The 27,801-nt window shown below is 47.4% G+C and overlaps 2 protein-coding genes across 3 annotated transcripts; both read right to left on the minus strand.

The window, feature by feature from the left end:
- Window positions 1–802: 802 nt before the first annotated feature.
- On the minus strand, window positions 803–9,637 carry IFT52 (intraflagellar transport 52). Its single transcript, XM_082293013.1, has 13 exons — window positions 9,433–9,637; window positions 8,450–8,537; window positions 8,060–8,189; window positions 7,109–7,184; window positions 6,950–7,021; window positions 6,486–6,612; window positions 5,829–5,915; window positions 5,472–5,540; window positions 4,594–4,748; window positions 3,485–3,572; window positions 2,231–2,339; window positions 1,588–1,733; window positions 803–1,005 (listed from the first exon to the last, which is right to left on the minus strand). The coding sequence occupies exons 1-13, from the start codon at window positions 9,549–9,551 to the stop codon at window positions 958–960; spliced, it is 1,314 nt and encodes a 437-aa protein (XP_082149139.1). The 5' UTR covers window positions 9,552–9,637; the 3' UTR covers window positions 803–957.
- Window positions 9,638–11,424: 1,787 nt separating this feature from the next.
- On the minus strand, window positions 11,425–25,073 carry SGK2 (serum/glucocorticoid regulated kinase 2; the record flags this gene model as incomplete). Of its 2 annotated transcripts, none has more annotated exons than XM_082293067.1 (14): window positions 11,425–11,580; window positions 11,788–11,877; window positions 12,240–12,395; window positions 12,667–12,762; window positions 14,037–14,123; window positions 14,674–14,710; window positions 15,208–15,320; window positions 16,146–16,277; window positions 16,581–16,664; window positions 17,250–17,307; window positions 17,876–17,925; window positions 18,394–18,451; window positions 19,656–19,725; window positions 25,022–25,073. In XM_082293067.1, 14 exons carry the CDS (start codon window positions 25,071–25,073, stop codon window positions 11,425–11,427), a joined length of 1,239 nt encoding a protein of 412 aa, XP_082149193.1. The 2 variants fall into 2 exon arrangements, with proteins under 2 accessions (XP_082149193.1, XP_082149192.1); XM_082293066.1 differs by lacking the exon at window positions 25,022–25,073 and adding an exon at window positions 23,349–23,532.
- Between the last annotated feature and the right edge of the window lie 2,728 nt (window positions 25,074–27,801).

Consider the following 27,801-nt stretch of genomic DNA (forward strand, 5'->3'; position numbering starts at 1 on the left):
CCAAACAAAGGCTTTATAATGCAATTTCACCACATTAATATAAAAAAAGTCCTTGCAATAGAGATGTGGCATTGATGATGTTGACAAATGTTTTCTTCTCATCACTGATCTCCTTGTCTCTATTTTTGCTGTGCACTGAGCTTCAACATTTCACGGTCAATGAATTTAACCTGAATTTCCACTCCTGTGCATTACTGAACTCACCACCTCAGGGAGTGGGCTAGATATCAAATAACTGGAAGTAAAAATATTCCTGAGTTTCTGTGCAGTATCAAAGTTTCTTAATAATGATCCATTAAATCTTAAGGTTTTCATCCATGTGCTGTCCTCTCTTTTTTAAATTATGTAGTTCCAGTCTGATATGAGGCAGCGATCTGCAACAATGTCATTATTGCTTAATTTCAAATCCTCTCCTCCCTTGGAAGAAATACTTTCCTTCTACAATAGCAAACTCACCTCTCCTTAGTTCTTTTTGGCAGAGAGACAAAAGGAGGCTGCCCGAGGGTGATAAACGTATTTTCAGCAGCTCCTGTTAGAATCATGGCTCTATTTTTTGTCCTCAGTTCACAAACCAAAATAACAACTGCTCTCACAGTGCAATTAAGGACCTCATGTACACCAGGAGAACCAACAGTAAGACTTAACTACAAGAAAATAAATGCTGGAGCCAGAAAGAAGGACCCAAAACACATTTTCTTCGTATATTATTTTTTTAATATATTAAAAAATTATTTTCAATAAAGAAGTAGAAAAATAAGAAATTCTTTGGAAAGTGCTTGTGAAATACAAGCAGTTCCCCAGAAGGCATTAATTATCTGAACTACCACATATAAATGATCCAAGTATTCAGTGAACTACTGAAGACAGTCCTAATCAATATACTGAAAGGAGAGGCTTTAAAAATGGAAAAATACATTTTCACTAAAAGGTCTTTCTCAAACTGGGGAAAGCCAGGTCTCAGGTACTGTTCTGGAATCCAGCTTCACTTGGGTCAGTTTCGTGTTCCTTAAGTGAGGGAAGAGAAAGAAAAAAAAAAAGAAGGAAAATGAGTTTTAACAACAGGATAGAACTGTAAGATTTTTGGCTTACCTAGATTATGTGTGGAACAGGCAATTCTTGCTAGCACAAACTGCTGCTCTGCCAATATGCTCCAAACACACTTTGAAGCATCAAATCTACTATGAGGAACTATTTCAGCACAGCTGTGTTTCAGTACAGCTGCTGAGGAACAGTGCTGGTGTCACCTCTGCACTGCAGCACTGGCCAGAGCTGTGAGCACTCCTGAGGCCTCACTGCTCTCACTCAGGCACCAGCAATCAACTGGATTTAGTTGAAATCACAAGCTACACTTGCATGTACTAATCCCCCAATTAAAATAAATGAGAGACTTAATAAATTGAGCACTACATGTTTTACAGAGATTAACAGTCATAAGTACTCTGGATCACATTTCACTGGTCTCATTTATTGCACAACTAATGTCTTACATCACTGCACCTCTCGCCTGTGACAAGTGTAGCTGCTACAATGACACACCACCCTCACTGCTGTTACTACAGCTACTCATTGTACTTGGTATAAAAATACCTGATTCAGTTTCTTAAACTCAACCACTTGGAAGAAGATGTGCTCCAGGATATATTTGGCATCTTGCTTGTCCTTTGGGAGTTCACTCGTCACGCCCAGGATATCACCGCATTTCCGCACGTAAAACTCCAGGTCATCATCAGTGCCTAAACAAGCGCCCAGATGGAAGGCAGGTGAGTATCACACACATCTGGAGCAGCTGGCCAAAAACTGCTCTGAATCTCCATTTGCTGTTGGCATTCGGGGAGGTTCAGTCCCATAACCAAGCTCAGTGGACCAGCCATGATGTATTCCTGCAGCCAGTACCTGCTCATCTTCCTTAGGTGTTTAGAATAATCTTAACGTTTTAACTTCAAAGCATAAAAAGGATGTGAAATTCATCAGCAAGAGTGCCCAAAGCAATTTATGCACAATATAGGAAACAGCAGGCAGAAGCAGGATAAAATGTCATGTAACAGACAAAATATAATGTCATGGTACATAAAGTCACACTATCCATTTCCAAAGCCTTTCAATTTCTTGGATCAGGATGAGAGCAGTAGATTTTCCCAAATGAGGTCCATGCTTTAAAATTAAATATAACAATTTTCCTCTAAAAATTTGGACTTTTTATATAAATGTGCAAACAATCTGCTCCACTTACATTTGTTTGTGAGCTCTGCAAGACGTGCTTTCTCAGAGGAAAAAGTTTCATCCAAGTCAAACAGTTCCAGAGCGGGAGGAGGCAATTCTCTGAAAGCAGGTGGAAAAACCTTGAAGAGAAAAAACAGCATGGTTGATTGCCACATATTTTTCTTACACTTTACAGATCTCTAAGACAACAGTTGTGAACTTCTACTGGACTTGAAGAAACCTTTTAAAAAGCCATAAGCAACTCCAAAGCCCACTGAACAAAGGGGCACCATTTGAAAATTCCATTCTTACTTTGTAAAAATAACATTCCAAAAGAATTTAGTCACAAGTGTGCCAGAATTATCACCCAGCATCACAACTAGACATTCTCATTTGCAGTTTCAGTTTTGCTCCATGAGACCCAGGTGATGGCTGAGGGCTGAGGAACTAAATTGGCCATAACAGATCACCCTGAAAATATATTGACATCAGTTCTGGTCAGAGTATCTTCTGATTCATGCAGGCACCATTTATGTCACAAGTTGGACTTGGGTTTGTAAAAAGCAGTGCATGAGACACCACTTTCAGTTGCAATCCTGCAGCTATAAGGATCCCAGCAATCTCAATGGCCAGGGTAAAGAAGGATGGAACAATGATGGCAAAATTCAGATACTCAGAGATTCCTGCTTTCTGAAATGAGTCTGACACCACCATAGCTCGTGTTGTTGCTGTCAGCCCAAATCTCTGCTGGTAAAAGTTTGATCAGCTCCTGCTGTAAAAGACCAGTGCTCCACTTTCTGCCTTTCCTGAGGGTCTGGGAGATGGAAGCAGAGCAGGACAGACTGGCTCCTCCCTGGCAGCACTCAGTGCAGTACTTACACCACCACTGCCTTCTGAAATACCACATCCTGTTTTCACAGGGAAGGCTGAGCCAGCGCCTCACAGGACTGGGAGCAGCTACTCAACCAAAGGCTTATCACACAAGGATTCTGTTTTAGTACCACACACTACATTTTGAAGCTCTTTTAATAAAAATTAGAAGCGTAAATAAGTGCTCTTTCTAAAAGATGGTCCCTGTAGTGTATTCAACTCCCCAGTGATTAATGATTACTACAGTATTTCTCACTGCTTTTTTTACAGAAGTATGGAAATAACACACAGAGGTTTTGCATGAAACAAAGGAAGAAGAGACTCATTAAGGTTGGAAAAGACCTCCAAGATTCTCAAGTTCAACTTTCATGGAGAAGGGTTCTCCCTGTACTGTACAAGCAAGAAAATTACTCACAGCTGGCTGGAGGACAGGTAGTGGACTCTCAAATTCAGGCTGAATGAGTCGAAGGGGTTCATGTTTCACATTCAGTTCTTCATAAGCTCTACAGCACAGAAAAATTCAAAGTATGCGAGAAAAAATGATACAACATCTATTTCCACTTGCAGGCTACAGAGATGGATTTTTGTGAACACACCAGCATCAAAGTTTTGCACTGTAACAGCACAAAAAAAAATGGGATGTCCGTATTAGAAGGACCTCAGAGAACTACAGATCAGTAATAAACAACTTCTACAGTGAGAAAATTAAAATTGTGACAGAGGAAGATAATGATAGCCGGAAATATCAGATGATCAAAAAAAAATCACAGCTCAATTCTTCAATTGACTTTTAGCAGGATGAACATGGATGAACAAAAAGTGATCCAGCACAAAAAAGCAGAACTGGGATTTCAAAAATGTTTGTAAGGAAGTCAATAACCAAAATTTGTTTTTGAAAAAAATATTTGTTATGGTGGGATCAGAAGGGAGATCCTACTGTGAATTCACAACTAGTGAAAATACAAGAAATACAGAGTAAGAAGGAAGAGTGTCCACAGCAGAGTGGAGTTTCATGGAATCTGTGTTAAGCGGCCACTACTCAAGTGTTCAGACATGATCTGGGTAACAGGGGAGTTATGATGGACAAAGCTGATAGTGACACAAACTGGGAAAACTGAGCAGCTGATAAACCTCAAAACACAATTATTGGGAAATGCAAAGGAGACTGAAATGCAGCTTTCTGTAAATGCCAAGTAATTCAAACGTGGGGAAACGAGCAGCTCTCAGCTATCACTCCAGAAAGTGCCCAACTTCACTGCAGACAGCTCTAAAAACATTAGATCAATGAATCTCATGTAGTCAGAAAAAAACGGAGAGAAGAAGGCCAGAAACTACAGCTAAGACAAGCAGCAAGAGAAAACATCATTGCCACACTGTACAAATCCATCCTCTGGTATATCCATATTCAAAATGCTGCCCACAGCTCAGTCCTTCCTGCTCTTAAGGAGACACAGTTGAACACAAACAGAAAATGCAGAACACAGAATGGAATAAATAAATAAGAAGAAAATTACAGATGCTGACTTGATAACTGAAGGGAGGGCAGTTGTGTCCAGCTGATAAAGGGATGTATCAAACAGCTTTGTGAAGTCTCTTGGGTTCTCATCTCCTTCCTGCAGGCAGACTCGCAGCTGCTCAGAGAGCGCGGCTGTGTCTGGGAGCACGGTGTAGTCTGAAATCTGAACACACAGGTACACATCCCTGTCATTTGAAACAGCCAACTCATTCCCCTAGCCTCTTTCTAGTTTCTATCTGACATAAAATCTCACCTAGAAGTTATTATTTCACTCTTTATCAGGTATGGCCCTTTGCAGCGCAGCTCACTAGATCAGTAATTGTGCCAACTCTTCTCTCAGCTGTAAAGCTACCCAACACATGGATGTTTCATCTGGATTTCTGTTAATTCTTTAAAATTAGAACAGCCAGCTTACCAAACAACCATGCAAAACTGTTGCTCTTTTATGTACACAGAGTATACAACTTTACCACATAAAGATATTTCCAAATAAAAATGGCATTTGTATACAACTAAAACTGACACAAAGGTTGATCCCTATTCACATACAGAAAATCTGCCTTTCCTTCCTGCACACTCCTCCTTGTCTGAGTGCTCAGAGTGAAAAAACTCATTACAATGGAGCAGTAAATCTCTTAAACATGGGCAAATTGAAAGAGACTTTCACAAATCCTATCTGATAACGAAGAGCAATCTAAGGCTGAGTGATACCATTATCTTTTACACCTAAGCCATCTGTCTACTCAATCTTAGACCATGAATAAAGGTACTGCAACAACAGCAGCACCCATCTGGCTGTTAACCACTCTGCTAAATACATGGTGCACCAAAACTGGTGCTGCCAGATCACACTGTTCTTTACCTCCTCGTGATGGATCTCTCTTACCTCGGGGTCCTCCATATCCATCTGGTTTAAGTGGATATCTGATGTTGTGAGCCACTGGAAAAGCACATCCTGGAGAAGGGCAAAACTCAATTAATTTCAGGAGAATCCAAATAATCTCATACTATGCTTAAATATTCATATTAAATCTATTAAATAACATGCCATGAAAAAGATTAAAAATAAGATAATAAATCAAAGAATATCCATTAGTATTGGCTTAGAATCCTTATACTGAATCCATTTCTTAGCTGTCTTACTCTAAAATGAAGATGAGCCTGGAGTGCTTTGCAAACGTTGTGAAGACCCACTAGGGTGTTTTTAAAGAAAAAAACCAACTCCCAAAAAACTTCAACTTACCATGATCTTACCATTTTCTTCTTTATCTAAATACTGGTCACTGAACATGTGGGAAGATCCCAGCGCTGCCATCTTTCCACCTTTACTCTACCAACAAAGAATACAACATAGTAAAAATTCCTTCCAAAGCAATTTTAGAGGTAATTGGTTTTGCACTGCTTTACTTGTCTACATACTAAAAAACTATGTTAACTTAATATCAATCCTGTGCTTGTAACCATTGACTATGACTAGATTTCTGAATTTATTTCTGTAAATTAACAGGGTTGGATGAGCAAGACAATATATGAAAAATCTACTGGTTCTGAGGCGACAGGCCTCTTCCTTCATTCAATATGGTGTACTTACAAAGCTAAGGATAATTTTATTTAATAAACTATTACTAAAACAGTGGAAAAAACCCCCAAAACTTTAAAGAACTAAAGATATCCACCAGTCAACCAAAAAATAGGTAATCTTTGCTGACCAGCTCATTAACTCTCCTCTGAACCCCATGCAAAGAAGTTTACTATAAAAAGAAGAAGTAGTCACAGGGCTCATCTGGAGTTTGCAGATGCATCAAAAATTGAGGTGAGTTTGTAAGTATCCCCAAAACATCCACTCACAGCTTTTGTGTGGGGCAGGGGGAATGCAGGGAGTGCCCCAGGCAGCTCATACCTCATGCTGATAGAAAGCCAGGATAGGCCTGTTGAGAGGGAAGCAGACAGATCCTGTGGACAGAATTGCCACTGCTGGCTTCATCACATTCAGTGTGGCTCCAAAAGGATAAACAAAGGTGAGAGCTCTGCAGGAAATACAGAAACTCCATAAGCACCTGCATGCATCAGGCAGGTTGGACAGAGTCACAGAACTCAAAATCAAACCCACAGACTAGAGGCTAAAAAGATCTGGTCATGAGAACAGTAATTCCTTTCCAAACCTATCCCTCCTGCTCCTTCAGAGGTTACCAAGCTCTACTAAACAGATTCCCCTTTCCAGATATAACCTAAGAAGCATAAGAACATAAGAAATGCATTAGAAAACCTCACCATAAGCACAGTGTACTGCTGCTAATCACAAACCTGCCAGTTCTGAGGTATTCTACGTATTTTCACATCAGTTTCCTCACAGAAAACACTCACTGTGAGTCATGGCCCCTTCCATCTTCATCTGTTGTCTCAAGCACTGTTTTCTTTGCAGCTTCACTGATTCCCCTATGAGATATTGAAAAACAAACCTTGCTGAAAACAATCCAGATGACAAGAGTTTACTGTGAGGATTCATGTACCCCAAATACTTACCTGTTCAAAACTCCATCAGAGATTAGTGCTTCCTTTGGGTGGTGGTACTTGTAATACACATTCCGTACTACAGCATCTTGAAACAAGAAAAAAATACAGAAATTCACACCTTAGCTGATCAGTGTGTTATATTTAGCAAAGAAAAATTAGTTTAGTTCTTGGATTCCCTGGGTGTTTGCTTCTAACAGCACAAAGCTGGCATTTGGATCCCAAAAGAATTGAAATCAGCCTTCACTACTGTTTCCTTTTGGACAAAACAGATTTAGGACAGGAATACCTTTGCAAATTCAAATAAAAATACAAAAAGTAAGCACATGTCCATCTACTGCAAAGCAGAAGAGGCAAAAAGATGGTCCAGTTAAAACAGCCTGTATCAACTTTTACAGGCTGCTTTTTTTAATACATCTTCCAAACACTTGATGAATCGAATCCTATTGATGCAAAAAAAAGGCATAGTCGAGAAAAGCCACCAAAGACCCAAAATATTTTATTTACACTGAGACACAGTTGCCTTGGGTTGTTGGGGTTTTTTTCCCCATTGGCAGCACAAAACTAATGAATGACATTTTGTTGGTCTGATAAAGAAAAGTGCCACTTCTTATTCAGGATGAGCATGAAGTGAGTCAATCCTTTAAAATGTGTGGAAAATATCTTAAAGGCTTTTGAATCAAGAAATTTCACTAGAATTAATTTTTCTAGTAAATTAAAACTAACAGCTACAGCAAAGGAATGGAGATGGCAGAGTTGTCCAGGTACTCTGTCCATGGAAAGCCTTTGCTGTGCTCCAGTATTACCCTGCCACGTGCATGCAGATTTAGAGAAAAAACATCTTTTAGATCAAAAGATACTTTGTGAGAAAGATCTGCTTGGCTTGTATCCACAAAGGATGAACCTTGCTCTTTCAATTTTGCTGCAAATTGATGAATAAAAGGCAGCAGTGAGCCCCATTACCATTATTGAAAATGATCCCATATTCTTCTAACAAAAAGTTAATATTTGTGCCATTCCGGGACTCTCCACCTTCTCTCAGCATCACCAGGATGGCCCCACCATCCTCCAGGAATTTCTTCAGAACGGAAAACTAGAAAACAACAAAGATCCAGAAAAAAAAAACCAAACATGAGAAACTACACACAAAACTGCATGAAGGTATATTGAGATAAGGGAAGGCAAATGATTTTGACTACCTGCATTTAACTTGATCCTATGAGAAAAACATCAAATTTCAATTTATATTAAATCATTTAAAGCAGCATTACAGCAAAGTCTTCTGTCTTGTTCTTTTCTACTTCAGCAAATTTTAAAACATAATTAACTTGAAAACAATTATTGACTTTTTACCTCATCAGCACTGAACTTCTCTCTTGGTCCTGCTGTAATCCACAATTTCACCCCAAACAGTCTCTCAGATGTGATTTCATCTTTCAAGCTATGAATAGATTAATAAAGACACACATGATTCTTGGATATAGCCCTGAACCACAACTTTTTCCTTTTATTTTTTTTAAAGGACTGGCAAATGAACACAAAGCAAACCACTTCAGTCAGTTCACATCCTTTTATCTGGGTTTAAAGTTGACAACTTGAGCAAAAATAATCCTTATAAATGTCAACCAGCTAAACAGTGACACTCCTCTGACAAGGCACCGTGGCAGTTCCAGAGCTGCTGCAAGCTATCACAGCTGCTATTAAACTTTGCACCTGAGGAGCTTCCTATTATTTTTTTCTTTTTCTTTTTGGTCTGGGCACATTTCATAGAATAAGCTGAGCTGGAGGGACCCACGAGGATCACCCAGCCCAGCCCCCGGCCCTGCACAGACACCCCAACAACCCCACCCTGGGCATCCCTGGCAGCGCTGTCCAAACGCTCCTGGAGCTCTGGCAGCCTTGGGGCCGTGCCCATTCCCTGGGGAGCCTGGGCAGTGCCCAGCACCCTCTGGGGGAAGAACCTTTCCCTGATATCCAGCCTGAGCCTCTCCCAAGCAGTTCATGCCGTGCCATCTTGCAGCGGCCAGATAAAACAGTATCATCTGCACCGGGGCTGTTTTCGTTTTGTCCCAAACTCCAGATCGAGACAGACTCACAAATCTGCATGAGGCGCTTCATCCTTACAACTTACACTGCATCTCCGCCACAGCTGAGACAGCTGTAGCTCCAAAGAACCACGCACAGCATCCCACAGCGGCAGAAGATGCAACAGGGCGCAATCAACGCGAGAGAGCGACCTCAGCTCACGAGATACATCCCCAAGGCCACTCGGGTACCCAGCGCGGCCCGCACAGCCCCGCCGGGGCCTCTGCGTGTCCCCGCGAGCCGCCCCTCACCTCTGCACCTTCCAGCTGCCGCGCAGCCTCTTCCGCAGGGCCTTGTAGCCGCCGGCCGGCGTGAAGCTCTCGCCCTTGGAGGCGTTGAACACTATGGCAGTGCGCGGGCCGCTCTCCATAGGCTCCCCCGGGCTTGCCGGAGGGCTCTGGGGGGCAGCGGACAAGCGCCGGCGCTCCGGCCGCCCGCGGGTCCCCACCGCGGCCCCGCCGTCACCACGCGCGCTCCGCCCTAGCAACGCTCCGGCCGCACGCATGCGCGGGTGTCCTGCCCCCGCCCCCCACCGAGTGCCGAGGTCACCGCGGTGGTTCGCTCCACTCCCCGCCAGGGAAACGGGCGGGGCGGTACCACTGCGGAGGGTGGGGGTGTGGCGGGGCGGGGACAGGGCTGCGCGCACCCGGCCGCGGTCAGTCCGGGCCCGTGGCCAGCGGGGCGGCCTCGCTGTGCTGAAGGATCTCTTGACGTTTCTGGGCCTTTGATTGTACTTGTGTCTAAAATCCCAATCCTGACAGCTGCAGGTTCTGCCCTGTGAGGGTGGGGAGGCCCTGGCACAGGGTGCCCAGAGAAGCTGTGGCTGCCCCATCCCTGGAAGTGTCCAAGGGCAGGCTGGACGGGGTTTGGAGGAACCTGGGATAGTGGAAGGTGTCCCTGGCCCTAGCCTTTGAGATCCTTAACCCTTTCATGATTCTGTGATCATCTTAAATTGGGGAATTTCTCTTTAAATTAAACAGTGCAACTACCCCCCACCCTCCTACCCTCAGACCCAGGACAGCCATAGAAGAACATCAGTGTTTGCACTTTAATATAAACCATGTCGTATTCCCAATGACTCCAGCATATACAAGATAAAGCCTGATAAAAAACCCAAACAATTGCTCCAGCACAAGGTTCCACACAGCACGAGCATCACACCACTTTTAGAAAGCCCCTTGTTTATCCCTGTGTTGCTCCAAGCCCCCTCTTCTCCCTACAGCAACAGCACAGAACAGCTTAACAACAAAAAAAAAAAAGTGGGAAGTGACATTCAATGAATACACCATCATTTAAATTAAGGCAGAATAAATAACGGTTCCACAGCAGTGATGGGCATTTTCAGGTGAGTGCTGGAGCCTGGAGCGCAGCTACCCCTCACTGTGCACTGCCCCGTGCTCATCACAGAAGCGTTGGTGTGCCTGGGACAAGTCAAGCACATGCTGTGAAAGCACCCCCCAACCCCAACCAGAGTTCAGCTATAAAGTTAACTTTTATTTTTCCAAGCAGCTCAGCCTCTTTCCCCACGCCTTTGATCTGGGATTTTCCTCCTACAGAGTGGCTCCTCCATCACAGCCTCGTTGTTGCAGCAGTAGCATCCCAGTCCTGGACCAGAGAGATAATCCATTCCCTCTGAGGAGGGACAGACTGGCATGAAGGGCCACAGTGCAGTTCAGGACTTACAGATCTGCAGCTGCCTTTGGAGCAATAACTGATGAACAGTTTTTCCCTCAGCCCAGCTCAGTCCAGGATGAGTAGCTTGAGAGAGAGAGTTTATTTAAAGAAGGAAGCCACTGTTCTTGGTGATGTGAAGAGTATCCTTCTCTGTGGAAGGCTTGGGGAAAGATATTGGACATAGCTGAGCATAGCTCCACAAAAAATAAAAAAAAAAAAATATGTGTCCAGTTACAGGGCCATGGCTGTTGATGTGAATGATGGCACATTCCTCAACCATAAATACAATCACAGAGTGAATACAATTCTGCCAAGTAGCACAAGACACTCAGGGAAAATCATAAACAGTGTCCCACTTTCCCTGGCAGGGAAACATTCCTTTAGGGAGAAAATCCACCAAACAGCAAAAATTAAGAGCTCTGATCCATCCCAGCCAGTTAGTGTGTTAGTGCCAATTTCCTTAAACCATGAGCAAAGGACGGTACCAATCCTCTCAAAAGGAAAAGGAAAACAAAATAAACATAAAACCCATTCATTTAAAATATGGCTTCACAAAGCCTTTGTAAAACTTAAATGTCCTCTTCAGCTGGTGCATAAGAAAATCCTAAAAATGCATCTGAGGCACTGGAGCTGCTGGCTGCTAGGTCAGGCGTGTGGGTGATGGAGGCAGAGATGGCTTCTTGGGTGAACTCGGGATCAAAGTGTCGCAGATCAGCTGGACCAGCCTAAGCCAAGGAGCAGAGACACACAGTCATGGAGTGGGCAGACCCAAACCAGCCACTTGTGTTCAGGCAGTCCAACACAGCTGCTCTTCCAAGAGAGAGATCACCACTGCATCTGCAGGTCCCAACCCACACCTCAGAACTCTCGGTGCCAGCGTGAGAGATCTGGAAAGGATCCCTTTGGTACAGCAGACAGAATTACCCACTTACCACATTGGGGTTGAATGGAGGAGTAATCCTCTTGTGATATAAATCATCCCAGTTTATTGGGCTGAAGAATACGTGGTTCTTTATCTCAAGCTGTACAGAAAGCAGGAAGGAGAAGTCAGTTTTCCACCAACCCTCCTTTTCCAGCACCTGGTCTCACAGCTTGAAGCAAGACTTGAAGTTACCACATACCCATATCCACAAATCCTTGATACACGAGGGTCATGGTCCAGGAATCCCTTGAAGGGAAATGACCCATTGGTGTCCTTAGCTGGCCACCACCCCTTTCCCGTTGGGGAAATCCAAGTCAACCCCATGTGTCCCCAGTAGGAGGCTGAAGGGACAGACTGTGTGGGAAGCTTTTTCCAAGGCAGTGCTGTTATGAAAAAAATGCTCAGAATAGAAATTTTCCCATCCTCCCTCCCTCCCTCCTGATCATAGTGGAGGCCACCTACAAAGTCTGTTTTGGCACCCAGCCTCCTCTTCTGGTCCTTGTGGAGAAGTCCCTGGAGGATGTCACAAGCTGCCACAGTCTTGGTTCCTTGGATCTGTAGTGGCTTGTGCAGAATGTTGTCATACATCTGAGACACATCCCGGCTGTAAAAAGGAGGCTAATTTGAAAGAGAGGAGAAGCAGCCAGGTAAAACATGAGCTACCAGAAGGAGCCACAAATTGCAGGTCAAAATGAGTCCTGCCATGAGTAGATGAGGCAGACCTGCCACACCTCTGCTCAGAAGGGCAGAGGCAGGATTGAACCAGGTCACTGATTCAGGATTTAGTTGTCTATCAAGTACCTTCTGAACACCAGACCAACCTCACACCACAGCTTTTGAAAATAAAGTTTCCACCATGTAAAGTAAACCAACCTATTTCCAAACTTACCAGTCCAAAGAGCATTTCATAGAGGACAGCTCCTAGGCACCACCAGTCTACTGTCCTGTCATAGGGCTGTTTCTTTAGCACCTCAGGAGCCAGGTACTGGGAAGCCAGAAGGAAATATTTGAGTCAAGTTATAAAGGAAGGGCTTTACCCTTATAAGCCCCAAACCTGGCTGCACATTATTCCTAATGTGTTGAGCGAACATTAGGAATAACACAGATGTATTTCCTATTATTATCTAATAAACTCTCCATTTGCTTTGGTGCAAAGGCGTTGAAAGACACCTACCAAAGCCCTCAAAGTGTCCTTCCAGAGAACAGAAAGTTCTCTTCCTAGAGAGGATTTGTACAAGGGCTTGCCACCCACCACAGTTCAACCAACCAACTTGTGCCACCCTGACACATCACACCTCTAAAAAGCTCCTGCAGTTTTGTGAAAGCTGCAGTTTCCAGCCCTGGTAAACCTGCCCAAAGCAGCAAAACTACCAAGAGCCACCACCAAGGAGCAACAGGCAAGAATTTGAGCATTCTGCAGAACAGTCTGCCACAGAATTATCTCTGTGTGCTATCAGGCTCTGTCTAGAATAGGAAAACACCAACACACAGAGCAAAACTAGAAAACAAAGCTCAAACATTCCTCCTTGGTTCATGCTATGCTATGGCATAAGAGGCATCCCCCTGGAAAAGGGGGGAAATTCCTGCCCCCTTCTGCTGAGTTTGAACACTGAAAGGTGTCATGTTTACAGAGCCTTTGTCAAGCTATCTGGGGAGCAGCTGCTACCAAAATCCCCAGCAGGCTCCGTCAGGAGCAGGTTAAAAAGCCTCCAAGAAGCCAGACTGGAAACAGGTTTTTACAAACGCCAGCTGAAGCGCATTGGAGAAAAGGCATTTCCTCCCCTCTGAGCAGTGATCACATTCCAGAGGGAGCCTGGTGCTCTCCTCCGTGCAGGGCATTCTGTAGCTCCTGCATGCACCAAGGACACACAGGAGAGCACAGCAAGGTCCTGCACACACCAGTACCAGCAGGCTCCTTGTCCTGCACCTCTGGGGTCTCAGAACTGGTAAACACCCTGCTCACAGGCTCCCTGGGACACTGTTGTCTCCAACTCCACAGCTATTTTCACAAGCCTGGCCATTTCCAAGTGCAGGAACCCTTGCCCCAATAACTGATTAGTACTCAGAAATTGCTGTGTTGTTACAGGTAGAGTTGTCTCTGCTGACTAGGGAAGGCCTTATCTGAACTCCAGCTTCAGGCTGACAGCCTCAGAGAGCCCATAATTTTTTGAAGTGTCACATAAACCCAAGACCCAGAGCAACAAGTGTCTGAAGGCTTCCAGCCCTCAGGTCACAGCAAAGCCCCAGCATATGCAGTACCTCAGGAGTGCCACAAAAGGTAGAAGTTGTCTCCTCTTGCTCCATTCCTTCTTTGCAGAGTCCAAAGTCTGTCAATACTATGTGTCCCTAAAGAAATGAGATATTTTAGCTTGTCCCACTCTTTCTGGAGAGGAGACAGGATTTCCAAGTATTTGCCTATGCATTACATCTCATGTGGGTTTTAGTTTCCCACTGCTCATCTGGCCCCCCTCCCTCCCCTTGTGTTCATCCTGCAGCACAGGCCCTGGAGCCTATAGAGGAAATAAAGTCTAGATTTCTTTTTTTTTAATTTGTCTACAGCTAGATAGCCATGAAGAGATGCAGCACTGTGGTGATTTTCTGCTGCTTTATCCCAGAGCCAATTTATGTAACAGTCACCACAAGAGTTGCAGCAGTGACCTGCTCTTCGCACCCCTGATCCCTGCCCACAGCTTCTGGGAATGAGCCAAGGGCTCCAAATCCGTGCAGTCCTTCAGAGGGCAGGCCCAGTCATCCTTCCCACAGGAGTGCAGTGGAGCAGACAGACAAAACCCATGCCATCCGTCAGCTATAGCCCAGCTTGCAGAGCCACAGCCCTCTGTTGGTGGTCTTGACATTTTTAAAGGCAGCAGGAAGACAGCCCAAGCTGTGAATATACCTGGCAATCCAGGAGAATGTTCTCAGGCTTTAAGTCCCTGCAAGACAAAGTGCTGTTTGAGCAGATTTGGCCAAATATTTAGAAAACATGGATCTGAAACAGCATCAGCTAAGAACAGGAGCTAACAAAACCTCCCAATCCAGACCACCAAGACCTTCCCAAATTGCAGATTCCCCTCAGTATACATACATGCAAACATAGGTAGGCTGCTTTCACAGCCTATCAGGATCAAGCATTAGCCAGGATTTCCATGCATAAATTGTTACTGAGAGATATTTCTTACTTATTGAGCCAGTTTTCTTTTATATCTTTAAACTTAATACTCTCAGACAGATACTGGGAAGGGGAAAGAATGGCTTATTGCCTGTTGGGTCCTGTGCAGACCCTCTTGCAGGGTAAAGTGCCAGCAGCACAGTCTTGTCTGTGGTAGGAGATTCTTCAGCTATGCCAGTCCTGCCTTTCACTTCCCCAGTGAATCCCATTCCCTCGCAGCACTGCACCCCTGGCTGGGCAGGCGTGGTGCCCCTGCCTTACCTGTAGATGATGTTTAGGGAATGCAGGTACCCAATGGCACTGGCGACTTCTGCAGCGTAGAATCGGGCCCGGGGCTCACGGAAACAACGCTCCCTTTGTAAGTGGAAGAAGAGCTATGGGAAGGTGAGAGGGTGGATCATGTCTCTAAATAAATGAAGGCTAATCTGGAGCAAGGGTGAAAGCCAGCTATATAAGTGACAAGTGTTTTGCAGCAGGTAGCACATGAACAGCATGAAATAAGCCCAAGCCAAGTGAATTTAAGCAATCCAAACACCTTTCTAGAAATTGCTTCATTTGTCTTCCTCTTCATTCACAAAAATTAATAATTAGTTCTCAAATCCTTCATCATCTGCTGACCTGATTAAGCTCCTAGCTTACTACAACCCACAAGATGATTTCAGTGGTAGTATGGCCATGAGAAGTGGTACATGCAGAGAGCTGAACATGTGAAGGTCCCCAACATGAACTCAGCTTGGGCAGGATATCCACTTTCACAATGTCTCCCAGCCAGTTTCAGATAGCACAGAAAGACAGCTGAAAAAGGTAAACCTCTACAGGACAGAAAAAGTCTACAAAGTTGCAGTGGCATCACACACGAGCTTTAGACATGGATCCAGAGCTGGGCCAAAAGTGAGTTTCCCTAAAGCTCACCAACACCAATACTTACCATATTCTCCCCAGCATTTTCAAATGCCCCAACACTGCTTTTCTCAGCATCTTTACTTTGGGAATCATCTGACCCAGGTCATAGCCAGCAAGATCTTGACTGGATTTACAGGTGAGGCATCCTGCTAGGTATTCCTGGCTGCTCTTTGCCAGCAGTCAAAACAACATCATCCCTCAACATCATTATCTTCTGACAAGAAACAGTTTAAAATGAAGCAGCATGTTTGTGAAGGACCAAAAATGATTAAAACAAAGCCTGTAAGTGCACTCACCTCTCCTCCATTTACATAGTCAAGCACAAAGTAAAGCTTCTCCGAGGTCTGGAAGGAGTAGTGGAGTCCCACGAGGAAGGGGTGCTTGACATTTTTCAGAAGCACGTTACGTTCTGCCATGATGTGGTTTTGCTACCAAAAAGCAGACGAGGCATTAAGGTTTCAGGCAAGGGTCCAGCCCAGCCTGCCCTAGGGGCTCACTGCTGTTTTCAAAACAGATGGAAGCTGGGAGCCCATGAGGGTCGTTCTCCAAAAGAAGAACAACTCCCTCCTATCTGACCCAATTAATCTGTGTTCTTTTGTTCTCATGGCACAGAGAAATCCATGTTTAACATGTGAACTGCCTACACGAACACCAGGTACCCCAACTACATTACCCAGAGAGCCCATACACCGAGCACTGTTTGCAGAAGTAGCCCAGGAGAGCAGACACACCTCCTTTTTCTTGAGGATGGTTTTCTTGTGCAACACTTTCACTGCATAAAAAGTCCCGTCACACTTGCGTTTGGCCAGGAGAACCTGCAACAGAAGGTCCTGGTCACAGCTTTCAGTCTCACCTTGGTCAGTGGTTCCTCATTAGCTCAACACTCTTGTGAGTGATCATACACAGAACTGCTTCAGAGGGCCAGATACAGGGTTTTAAAGACCAAGCTCCAGCCCTCTCAATTCCCAGCACTTTTTCATTGCCAGAAGAAAAACACACAATATCTCCACATATATCCCCTAGACACCCAATAGAAAATACTTTTGAAACATTTGGGGACAGTCCCCTTTAAAGTGAATCCTGGCTGTCTCCAAGGTACAGATTTCTCTGGAGATCTTTTGCTGAACAAGTCTGAAACTTATTCTGAATCAAGCACTGCTCCTTACCATCACCCCCTGAGCATAAAGCACCTCACTCTTCAGTCCTTAGAGAGGTTGCGGGACCTTAAAGTAAGAATGGACTATTAATAACTGTCTCAGGTATATTTAATCTCAGTCCCACTCAGGCCAGACAGCCAGAGAGGTGCAAGCAAAGGACACAGCCAGAAACTCCTTCAGCAACACATGTTCCTTCCAAGCTGCCTCTAAAGATCTACAGCCCACCTGCACAAGCCCACTTACTTTTCCAAAGCTTCCTTTGCCAATAACCTTCAGGAAGTCAAAGTCTGTTGGCTTGGCACTGTTGGGCAAGAATGAAACAAGTTAATGTTTCTGGGAGAGAAACATGCAACAGTGACACCACCATCAAAGCAGAGTTCCTGCTTGGAAAAACGAGTGTTTGTGAGTTTGTGAAGGGGATTAAAGGGCACTGGTGGGTGACCCTCGCTCCCAGCCAGCTCAGGATTCACACTGTGGGTGTCAGTGTGCCCTGCAGAGCACCATGAGCAGTTCCCAGGCTGAAGGCAGCAGCACTGAAAGCACCTGTAAGGATAAAGTGATGCCTTACAGGGGACACAGTTTATCCCTGTTTCTAGAGAAAGGTAGTCAGAAAGCCAGCAGGGACGAGGAAGACCTTCTCTTATCACCTCTCAAAAGAAAAGGGACAAGAGGCTACAGATATGGCCAGGAGAAAATGATTATAAGTGCCAGCTACAGCTTAGTCTTGAAAGCTGGTGCGTTGGTGACACACATGGTGTTAGAGGCCAAGAAATGTAATTGTTGAGACTTCTGCATCCCCAGGGACCTGCTGCATCCCCCAGGCAGATTTCTTCATGCTCCACACCCTACCTGGCTTTGCAGAGGCTTACTTGGGGTTAGCAGAAGGTCCAAGGTTGATGTTGTCAGTTGGTGTTGAAGGCTAGAGAAGAAAACAAGAATTTTAGTCAAAAGGACTATGCTGCACGTTGGGTTTTCCCTTCCTCAACACAGTGTCCCTCACACAGAGCCATTGATAAACACCCATCAGCAAGAGACCCAGCTGATACTTCGGCAAACCTTTCAGGTCTCTTTGGATGGCCTTATGCACACCCAGCACCACAGAGCTGCAGCCCCCCTCTTCCCAAAGACAAGAGGATACATACACATACATGCTCTTCCTCCTCTTCCTGCTCCCTAGGAATCTTCCCCTCCCCAGACTCTGGGAACATTGTGCCTTATCCAAAAGGGCCTCTCTGCTGTTTTTCTTCACCCAGCATCACCCAGAGGACAAGGCAGCAGTAAGACTGCCAGCAGGCTAACACAGGCTCTCTCCTTGTTTTTCATCTAAAAGCACCAGCCCCCTCTGTCCCAAAGGTGAGGATCTGCTTGTTCAGAGCCATGATCTCACCTGGGTGCTTTTGTCTGGGCTCCGGGAACGATCCATTAAAAAAGCAACTCTCTCAGCACTTGGGAAAAGAAGAAGTAGTCAGTGTTGAAAACAAAATCCAAGGGAGAAACAGCTTCACACCATTAACTTTCCAGGGAGCAGTGCAGACGCCTGTGCACCCCATCCATCACAGGAGGGCTGAGCTGAGCTCCCCAGCACTGCTATCCCCAAAGGATGGGGATGCCCACGCTCTGGAGGAGGCAGGGAGCAGTGTGTGCTGACAGGAGGTTAGGGGAAAAGGGTTCCTGGGTGCACAAGCACATGAAATGTCTGCCCTTGACTTGCAATAGCACAAACTGCTCAGGGCACCAGCACATGAGGACCAGCACAGCCCCAGCAGCAACACAGCACCAGGCCAGGTGAAGTCACAGCTCTCCTGGCCAGACCCCTCTCGAGGCAGCTGCAGCCCCCACCCCACTGCCCAGGGATACCGCAGCCCAGTGAGTATCCCCACAGGGCAGCCAGGAGAGTCCAGCCGGGTCCAACCACCACGGTCCATGGGGCTGGCAGCAGCCAGAGGCCACTCCCCAGGCCAGGTCAGACCAGGGCAGCTCAGGGCTGTTGACATTGCAGGAGAGCTGCCATGGCAGCCAGGGCAGGCTCGGTGAGCAGAAGCATTAAAGACCAGGGCTCTTGTCTGCCTGGTGCAGCTTTTGCTGGGGCTGGAAGAGCTGGACTTGAACACTTGTTGGTTCAGATCCATCCTGCCTGAGCATCACTGGGAATAGGTGGACCCTGCTTCAGGGATTCCTCTCTTTGGTTTTAAAGGTTCCCCCATGCTCCTTGCAAAGGCCAGAATTAAGGAGATAACACAAAACAAACAGCTCTGCTCCCTTCTCCCCTACCCCAGAGAGCTTTGACTCCCCCTCACACGAAGGCTCTGAAGGCTCCCATCCCCACAGCCACTCTCTGCCCTACCCCTCCCAAAAAGGGGGTCCAAAGACCCCACCAGCCTCCCCACATCTCACCTGTGGGTGCTCCCACTCGCTGCCCCCACACAGCACCAGGCACAGACCCCCAGCCATCCCAAAGAAGCCCCTCCTGCGCAGCCAGGCTGAGCATGGCAGGAGCTGCCGGGCAGCAGCGGATACTGGCAGCTGTCCCCAGGGACTGCCCACATCTGCCCGGTGCCAGCCAGCTCCATCCGCCACCCAGCCAGCGCAGGGGTTATCGGGCTGAGCTGTTAAAGGGCTCCCATCCCACTGGGAGGGTTTCATACTCACTACAAGCAGAGCCTGGAGCCGGAGGCCTTGATGGTTTGTTCTATCCTCTCCCGGCCGTGCTTGATGAGTTCTGTGAGGAAAGTTGGAGCACCGAAGCCGATTAGCTGGCAGCATGATCACAAGTGCACAGAGGCACATTTGTTCTTCTCTGACCTTGCTCTTCTCTCCACAGCCACCCTCCTCCCCCTTCCACTCACATACCAAAATAACCGGGAAATTATAGGAACCAGGACATCTTCCCTCCCAGCTTCACCAGGAGCCCTCAATAGCTCACAGGACAGCGATGAGTGCCACAAAACAGACACCTTCTCTGGTGGCCGAGGGGACTCAGGCTAAAGCACCACTGACAAGCCTTCCTGAGCCACCCCTGTGTCCCCAGGGGGAACAAGGAGAGTGCTTACAAGGACGAGGTTGTACTGGGATACATCACACACTTGGCACATCCACTGTCCCTTTCATTCAGGACTCTGTGAGTAATTAGGGACATGAATGAAACCTTTCAGGCCCTGCAGGAGGTAAGCCAGCACACACACAGCACAGGAGTGACTTGCCCAAGGACACATAGCCAGTGCCAGAAGCTGGGATTCCCACCATGGAGCATCCCTGCTGCTCAGCCGTGCAGGCAGTTGCCACCACTCATCATCATCATCATCACCTCTCCCTTCACAGAGGGGCAGCCCTGAGCCTGCTCCCTGCTGCTGCACAGGCTGAGCCAGAGGGAAGCCCAAGGCGTGCAGCCTGTACAGAGGAGATCCTTGTTTTGCTTAGGAGAGTAGATAGCAAGATTATTTCAAGACTCAGTTTTACTCCTCAGTTCTGCCACTGAAGGGAAAGGAAGAATCAAAGCATTCACAGAAACATGTGTTTACCTCCATTTAAAAAAGAAGGAGCTTTGTGGACACAAGCAAGTTGTGTCCATAAATATCCTGGAATAGCTCTTCTACAGACCAAGGAATGGACAGCACCAACTGCCAGAGGCCATCTCTCTGGGCAAAGAATTTGTAGGACAATGAGTTTTGAGGCAAACGAGTCCATAACAGAGCCCTTCCCAAATGGATATTTGGATCTGCCAGGCTGAGGGATGTGTGAAGTCCTGAGAGCCACTGAACTGGCCCCACCAGCAGATCTGGGGGCAGCTCTGATGAGCAGCCAAAAAATTAAGCTGTGGGTTTAGAGTTTCTGAATGGATAAGAAAGGGAAAGTAGGAATTTAAAGCAAAATCCGCAAACCATGCAGAGGGAAAACTTACAACATCAGGCTGGTCCGAGCCCCTGACCTTGTCCGTACTTTGCCCTGCAGGAGGTCCAAGATCCTGTCCCAGCTGGCACCCACCAGCGGGGACAGCACACAGGCAGCACCCAGACAGATCAAACCCCATCTCCTCCCACTGGGCATAGTCCTTTTCCAGAAAGTCTGGCTTTCCCTGGCTCCCTGAGGTCTGCTGAAGGTCATCCAACACCTGCCTCGGGGCTGCGTCTGTCCCGCAGGCTGGGCAGGTATCATGGCCACAGCAGAGGGACATCAGTGCTGCTGTCTCTGACCAGACAACACTCGCTGAAGGCTCAGGGCCAGGGAGGAGGTTGGCACAGGGGATGGCCAGGGCACACAGGTGTGTGTGGACAAGCCCAAAGCTGCACATGGCAGCAGTACGTAGAGGAGTGAAGGTTCCCACCCCTGCTCAGGAGCCTCTTGCCAGAGCAGCCCAACCGAACACCTCACTCCCTCTCCCTGCCTGCAGCTCCATCAGGTGATACAGCCCATTTCCTCCAAATCTGAACCCCCACAAGCCTGGAGTTGGCCCCAGGGTCAGCGTGCTGCCACTGCTCCAACCCCAGACTTGGGGGAACATAACAACTCAGGCACAGATGGAGATATCACAGCTTGGACATCTTGGGGAGCACATGGGCAAGCCATGGAAACACATCCATCTGCCTTGGAGGTATTTACTAGCAGCACAGGATGCAGGACAAGTTCCTGGCTTGCTCCAAGGGGCTTGGACAAGCCTGTTTTAGCAACCTGCAGCTAGGCAAGAGCCCCTTCCAGCCTGGCAGCCCGTTAATGCCTCCCTCCACCAACCCTGTTCTGCTCCACTGCATCTTTGCTGGAAGTGAAGCCACTCAACAAGTCCCTGCTGACCAGGGACAGCCTTTTCCAGCAAAGCTTTTTCATTAAAGGGACTTGCTCTGAGGTTAAAGTCTCTGGCACTGAAGTACCATACCCATTTTTAGGATGTGTATATCCCCATCCCATATCACTTTCTATTCAGCTTCAGAGCCACCTTCCCCAGCCCAAGTCCACCTTCAAAACCAGGTTAGTTTGTGGTTTAAATCTCACAAGCAGTCGAGCAGGCTTTTCTTTATCACTAACAAACCCTAGTCCCCCTGAAGCACAAAGATTTCCTGAGCGCACACACTGAACAACAGAACCAGAAATAGGTCACGGAAATACGCTGGAATCCTTGGTTATACATGCCCAGCTGCATCCCTCCTTGTGCCTGCTGGTGCAGCACAGATGCTCCAGGCACGGCCAGGGCCACGGAGAGCATCGGCAAGCAAGTCTAGGAGTTTCCCAGTATAATGTGACTATTACACACCAGGAATAACCCCTGCACCCTGCTCCCCACTCCTCAAAGACGATTTCACCCCAACTCCCAGCCAGAGGCATCCCCCAGGAACGAAGTCCCCGCTCACACAACAGAAAGCCGCTACTTACAAGTTGGAGCAGTTACTGCAGCTAAATCTCCCCCCACCACACATCCCTCAGTAACATACGTTTGCTTCCCAGCACAGCACGAGCAGCTCCCTCTTCCTTGCACAGTTCTGGCAGTGCTGACCCACATTCCCATGCTAGCCCAGCGTTATTTGCTACAAACACATTACTAATGCAACGCGTACCCTGCACGGAGATACAACCTCACAGACTCGTCATCTGCGGGCTGCCTCCCACCCTCCTCCCTGATGTCACCGCTCTCGGCAGCCTCCCCTACCTAACCTACATTGCAAACCCCTCGGAGCGAGTCCCTCATCCTCTCCCGCTCTGGTTATACAGAAGGGCTGGCTGCCAGCATGGAGAGGCATGGCAGGGCTGTCACCGGGACAGCAGGTGATGCTTTGGAGGAAGCACAGAGTTTGGAAGGGCAGGATTGAGAGAGGGGTACCGAAGGCAGCCCACAGCTTTTACCCAGCACAGGGGCTGCTCTCAGCCTAAGGGGGAGGTGCCCCAGTTTCAGCTCAGAGAAGAGCAGGGAGAGAGGTGGGAAGGAGGATTCCCGCAAACACGTGCTTTTACTGGGGAGAGAAAAAAAAGGCTCAAGTTTTCCCCTGCTACAGATCTAAGAGATAGCTGCAAGCCAGTACTGAACTGCACTTTCATTCCCATTGAGGCACTACAGTAAGTCCAGGAAGAGGTTAGGAAAGACTTTAAAGCACTTCTGTATTTGAGGAAGCTTTCTAAGCCACCCTCTGGAGAGCTCCTGGCTTGTCCAATTTTCTCCTGCAGATCCTGGGATACGGCAAACCAAAGCAGGAGCCCAGCCAAGCAACCATGGCTCAGGGCAAGCTGGAGCCCACAGACAACCAATCCTTGAAACTTTAGGGAAAAGCTGTATGCAGAACTTAAAGAAAACAGCAGGTGGCTAAAGTTTGAAGCACTTTGCAGAAAAATAATTCCATGAAAACAAGTCACCAAACATACCTGGGAGCACATCTGCTAGAGGCTGAGTCCTGAAACACGGGAAGCAGCCCACAACCAGTGAGTGCAGAGACCTCTCATTCCCCCCATTTCCCATCCTTGCACCAGCCCACCCTGTTAGGCCAGGAGCCCAAAGCCCCTTCCTAAAACCCAGAGGGGAAGAGCTTTGTTTCCTGCAGCAGTTCATTTAGCCCCTGAACACAACCACCCTCAACCCCTCAAAGTGATTGTGCCACTGCTGGTGCCTCACTGCAACACTTTAAAGAGAGCAGGAAAAGCTGCCCAGCTGCAAAAGATGAAGAGACACCTGCTAGCTATACCCTAGGAGTGAGAATTTAGGTGGGAGGGGTAGTTTTGGGTGGGGAGGAAGGGGCGTAGGTTGTGGCTAGGAGCAGATTACAGCCTGGCAGGCAGTTCAGGTGTTCTGAATAATTTTTTACAGGTCAGCTGGAAATTTGTCTGCCATCCAGTGGTTTGGAGGAAGGTCAAAACTGGCATTTGGTTTAGGTCAAACCCTGAAGGAGCTGCTTTTTCAGCTGTCCTCAGGAATCCTGGAGGGCTACAGCCAGGGCAGCCATGCTGGTGCTTTGCAGCACTGTTATCTGCAAACATAAACACGCAGGGAGCCTGGTGATTTGAGAGACCAGGGACTAAGCTCTGAGCAAAAGGGACCTGGGAGAAGGGCTGGTGTCTTCTCTCTCTTCGTTAAAAATAAAGCAGTCACTTTTTGCTTCCATTGTAATTTCCTACAAAATCTCCCTGTGTGCAGCTGCAGCAGCAGGAAAGCAGCTTGCAGAGCAATTTCAGTGGTGGGTGCAAGGAGGTAAAAGCCAGGCTGTGGGCAGCATTCCTTGTGGGAAGCAGAACGGCCACCATGGGACGGGTGGCCCTCACTCCAGACTGCAGCTACTGCGGGAGATCACTTGGGACATCTGATGTGCTTGGTGCCATGTGTAACGAGGAAGGGGAAGCAGCATTTTGCTTGAAATGTTGCCTTCTCTCAGGTCAAAAACTGATTTTTTGCTCAGCCAATATTCTCAGGCTATCAGCATTGACATCTTTTAAGAATATCCCTTAACATGTTTTTCTTTTCTCCAGCTTTGCCTCCACTTGCATTAAAATTGTCAAATTTCAGAATAATTTCATCAGTTAACTTACATTTTCTAGTCAGTGCCTTCTTCTTTTGTTTCTTTAATGAAAATCTTGGTGCTATCGACAAAATCGACTTGATTTTAATTTCCATAGGAAGAGGCATCTTTAATTAAACCCACTTCCTATCTAAAGACGAGAAAGCAGAAGGATCCTGTAAGGCAAATTTTAACTGCTAAAATGCATAAAACACCTAATCTGATGACAGATAGTGATGGCAAAATGATGTTGGGTCGGTTTTGTCCATCCTACCCACTCTGTGAGGGTCACTGACCCTCTGGGGCTGGGTGTCACTCAGGACCAGGTGTGCGATGCAAAGGTGCCACCTCCCCTCACACACGAGTCCCCTGTGTGTGTGCCATGGGAACCAGGCTCCCTGCAGCCCTTGCTGGGCAGGCTGAGCCCAGCTGGAGCCCACCGGGAAGGCTCTGCAGCCCAACACTAGTGGGAGACCTCCATGGGGAACTCTTCTCCATGCCCTCACCACCCCCAGGGCTTAGTGACACCGTACCATCCAGCAGCATTACCCTTTGTCTTGCCCAGGGCAGTGGAGGAGGGCTCCATCCAGGCCACGAACATTAAACAGCTGAAATAATCTCCTCTCCTCACAGCTGGGGCAGGAATCCAGCTGCTGGCTCCGGGTGTCCTCGGGAAGCAGAGCACGCAGATGTTCCTCTGTCTGCAAAGGTGAAGGGCACAGGAGTAAGAGCAGAAACAAGTCCCTGGGTGCAGCACTGGCTGCCTGCCAGCCATGCACGGCTCTGGGACACAGGGACAGCTCCTGACCCTCGTTTGGGCAGCACCCACTCAGCATTCAGTCTGGTGGAGGTCACTGGGGGGCTCTGCCATCACCCCGGTGACAAAGTGCTTTGGGACTGGCAGACAGGGGGAATGGAAGAGAGCTGAGTGGTTTGGCTTCTGTACCACAGAAGAAATTTACCCCAAAACTGTTGAATTCATGTATTTCTGCTCTCGGGAAAGGATTTAGGGTTTAGATGCTTTTGAGGAGCTAAAACCCGTACCCGGGGTGACTGCCCTGACACTGGTGGCTCCCTGGCACAGGAGAAAACATTCCTTGGAAGCACAGGGACACATAGCCCATCAGAAAATGCCCATCCTCACTGGAGATTCAGCATCAGACACCACCAGATGCCTGGGGCAGCTGCAAAGGGCTTTGCCTGTGGAGCCCTGTGACTCTCCCTGGAGAGGTGACCATGGTGAGCAGTTGTCACCATGATGACAGGAGTGGGACAGGTAGGTGTGAGCAGGGTTAGCCTCCTGCCCTTCCCACGTGTAAGAGGTGAGACTTTGCCCTTGCCCTGTCCTGTGTGCCCACAGCCGGTCACCCCCTGCAGCAGCTCTTGTCCCTCACTGACCATCGGCCGTGCCCATGGCTGGACAGGTTAGTGCTGTGCTGAAGGGACTTCTGAGTGTGGGAGCCCTTGCAGGGCACACACATCACACAGGCACGTGTCCCTGCAGGTGCCAGCAGGGTGACCGTGCCCCCTTACACCAGCACTGACCTTGGCCCGTTGCCCTGCCCAGCACCCACGCACTCCTATGCAAAATTAAACAATTCCGGTGCAGCTGCTGATCTCAGGGCTGGGGTTTGCCAGCGTTGCTGCTCTTCTGTGTCTGGCTGCTGTTTCCCTGCCCTCCAGAGAACACATCTGTGCCAGGAAAACCTCTGGCTGGACCTGAGTTCAAAGGTGAGGAGCAGCTCTGGGGAAATTTAACCCCTTCTGTGCACACCTCCTGCCTGGACCTTGTCAGGCCACAGGGGGAGCAGGCTCTGGCCACAGAAAGGGAACTTTTGCAGCTGCACTGGCACAGCTCAGAGCCTCCACACACTGCCTGTACTTGGAAACATTTTCTTTTCCACCAAGGAAGGGAAGTTACCTTCACTTCCCCAAGCCCTATAAGGGGTCAAGGGCTGTGTGGTCCTTCTGTGGCTGAGTTGGATCCCTCCAGGCAGAGCCATCCCAGGGAAGCCACATTTGCAGCTTCTCTGGGACAGGACACATCCAGTGAGAACAACAGGTCCAGCCCATTGTCTCTACACACAGAGAAGCACCCTCTCTCTCTCTCACACAATATTTTATATGTTATTTTACAGGGAAAGATAATCCTAATCTCCCTATCTAGCAATATCCATAACCATAATCATAAAAGTATCACTGAAGTGGAGCCACACAGTCCTGAGCAGTTGGAATTGCAGGGAAGGTCCAGATAAGGCTAAATCAAATACTTCTCTAGAAAGCACAGAGCAAGAGTCCATGGACCTGCAGTGAAAGCTGACCTAAAATATTTGGCTACTCAGCTATCTCTGCTGAGTAAGAGCTAAGATAGAATAGGATAGGGTGGGATAGGATAGGACGTTCTTTAAAAGCCCAGAGGCTATTTGTTCATTTTAGGAGGATCCATAAAAGACTAAATAGATTACTGGTGACCATTGCAGTTCTTTAAAATATTTCCCTTTTTTTCCCTCTCTACATTTTTCTTTCAGCTTCAAAAAACCAGGGCTCTGCCTGAGGCTTTGCCTTTGATTTTGCCAAGGAATCTCACATAGGTGCTGGGATATTTCCCCGTGGAGAAAGGAGACAAGAGGAGACCACTGGGGATCAGGTTTTTATTCCAAAGGACAGCTAAGGTGGGTTTGAGCAACTCTTGCCACTTTTCATGCCTCTGTTTCTGTAAATATGAATGTGGCAGAATGATTACTGATCTCTTGTAAAGCCTTTACATCTTCTGAGGAATAAATTCCTGAAGTTATTATTGCCATTAAATTAATTGGCTGGGACTTTTTTTTGCTCCTGAGTGCTTTTCAAGTGTAGGCACAGTCTCAGTGAATAAATAACACGTGGTTGGAAGCAGCCTGACTGTAAGTGGCCCTTCCTGGCCAGCCTTGTCCTTGGGGAAGGCTCAGCTCTCCTGCTTGCTGTCCCCTCCTCTCCTTCCCAGCTGCACTTCAGGACACATTACAGCCCGTGTTTTAAGGTCTTTAAAAAAAAAAACAAACAAAAAACAACCACAAACCCAAAAAACACAAACACCAAACCCTGGTTTTTGGGGTGAATGCCTCTTTTCCCCTGTAGCACAGCTCAGTGTGACACAGGGCCACCACCCACAACTCAAACCCCAAATCTGCTCAGCCTGGTGGGGACAAGGGCAGAGAGGCAGTCTCCTGGCTGGATTGAGCAGGGTTTAGCAGTCCAGGAGTGGCTCTGAGAGCTGCACTGCCCAGACCCAGGCCCTCACTGCTGGCACAGCACTGGGTTTGTGAGGATAGCTTATGGGTGCAGTGTCC

Source organism: Coloeus monedula (genome assembly GCF_965178545.1).
Source record: "Coloeus monedula genome assembly, chromosome: 17".
Taxonomy (NCBI): Eukaryota; Metazoa; Chordata; class Aves; order Passeriformes; family Corvidae; genus Coloeus; species Coloeus monedula.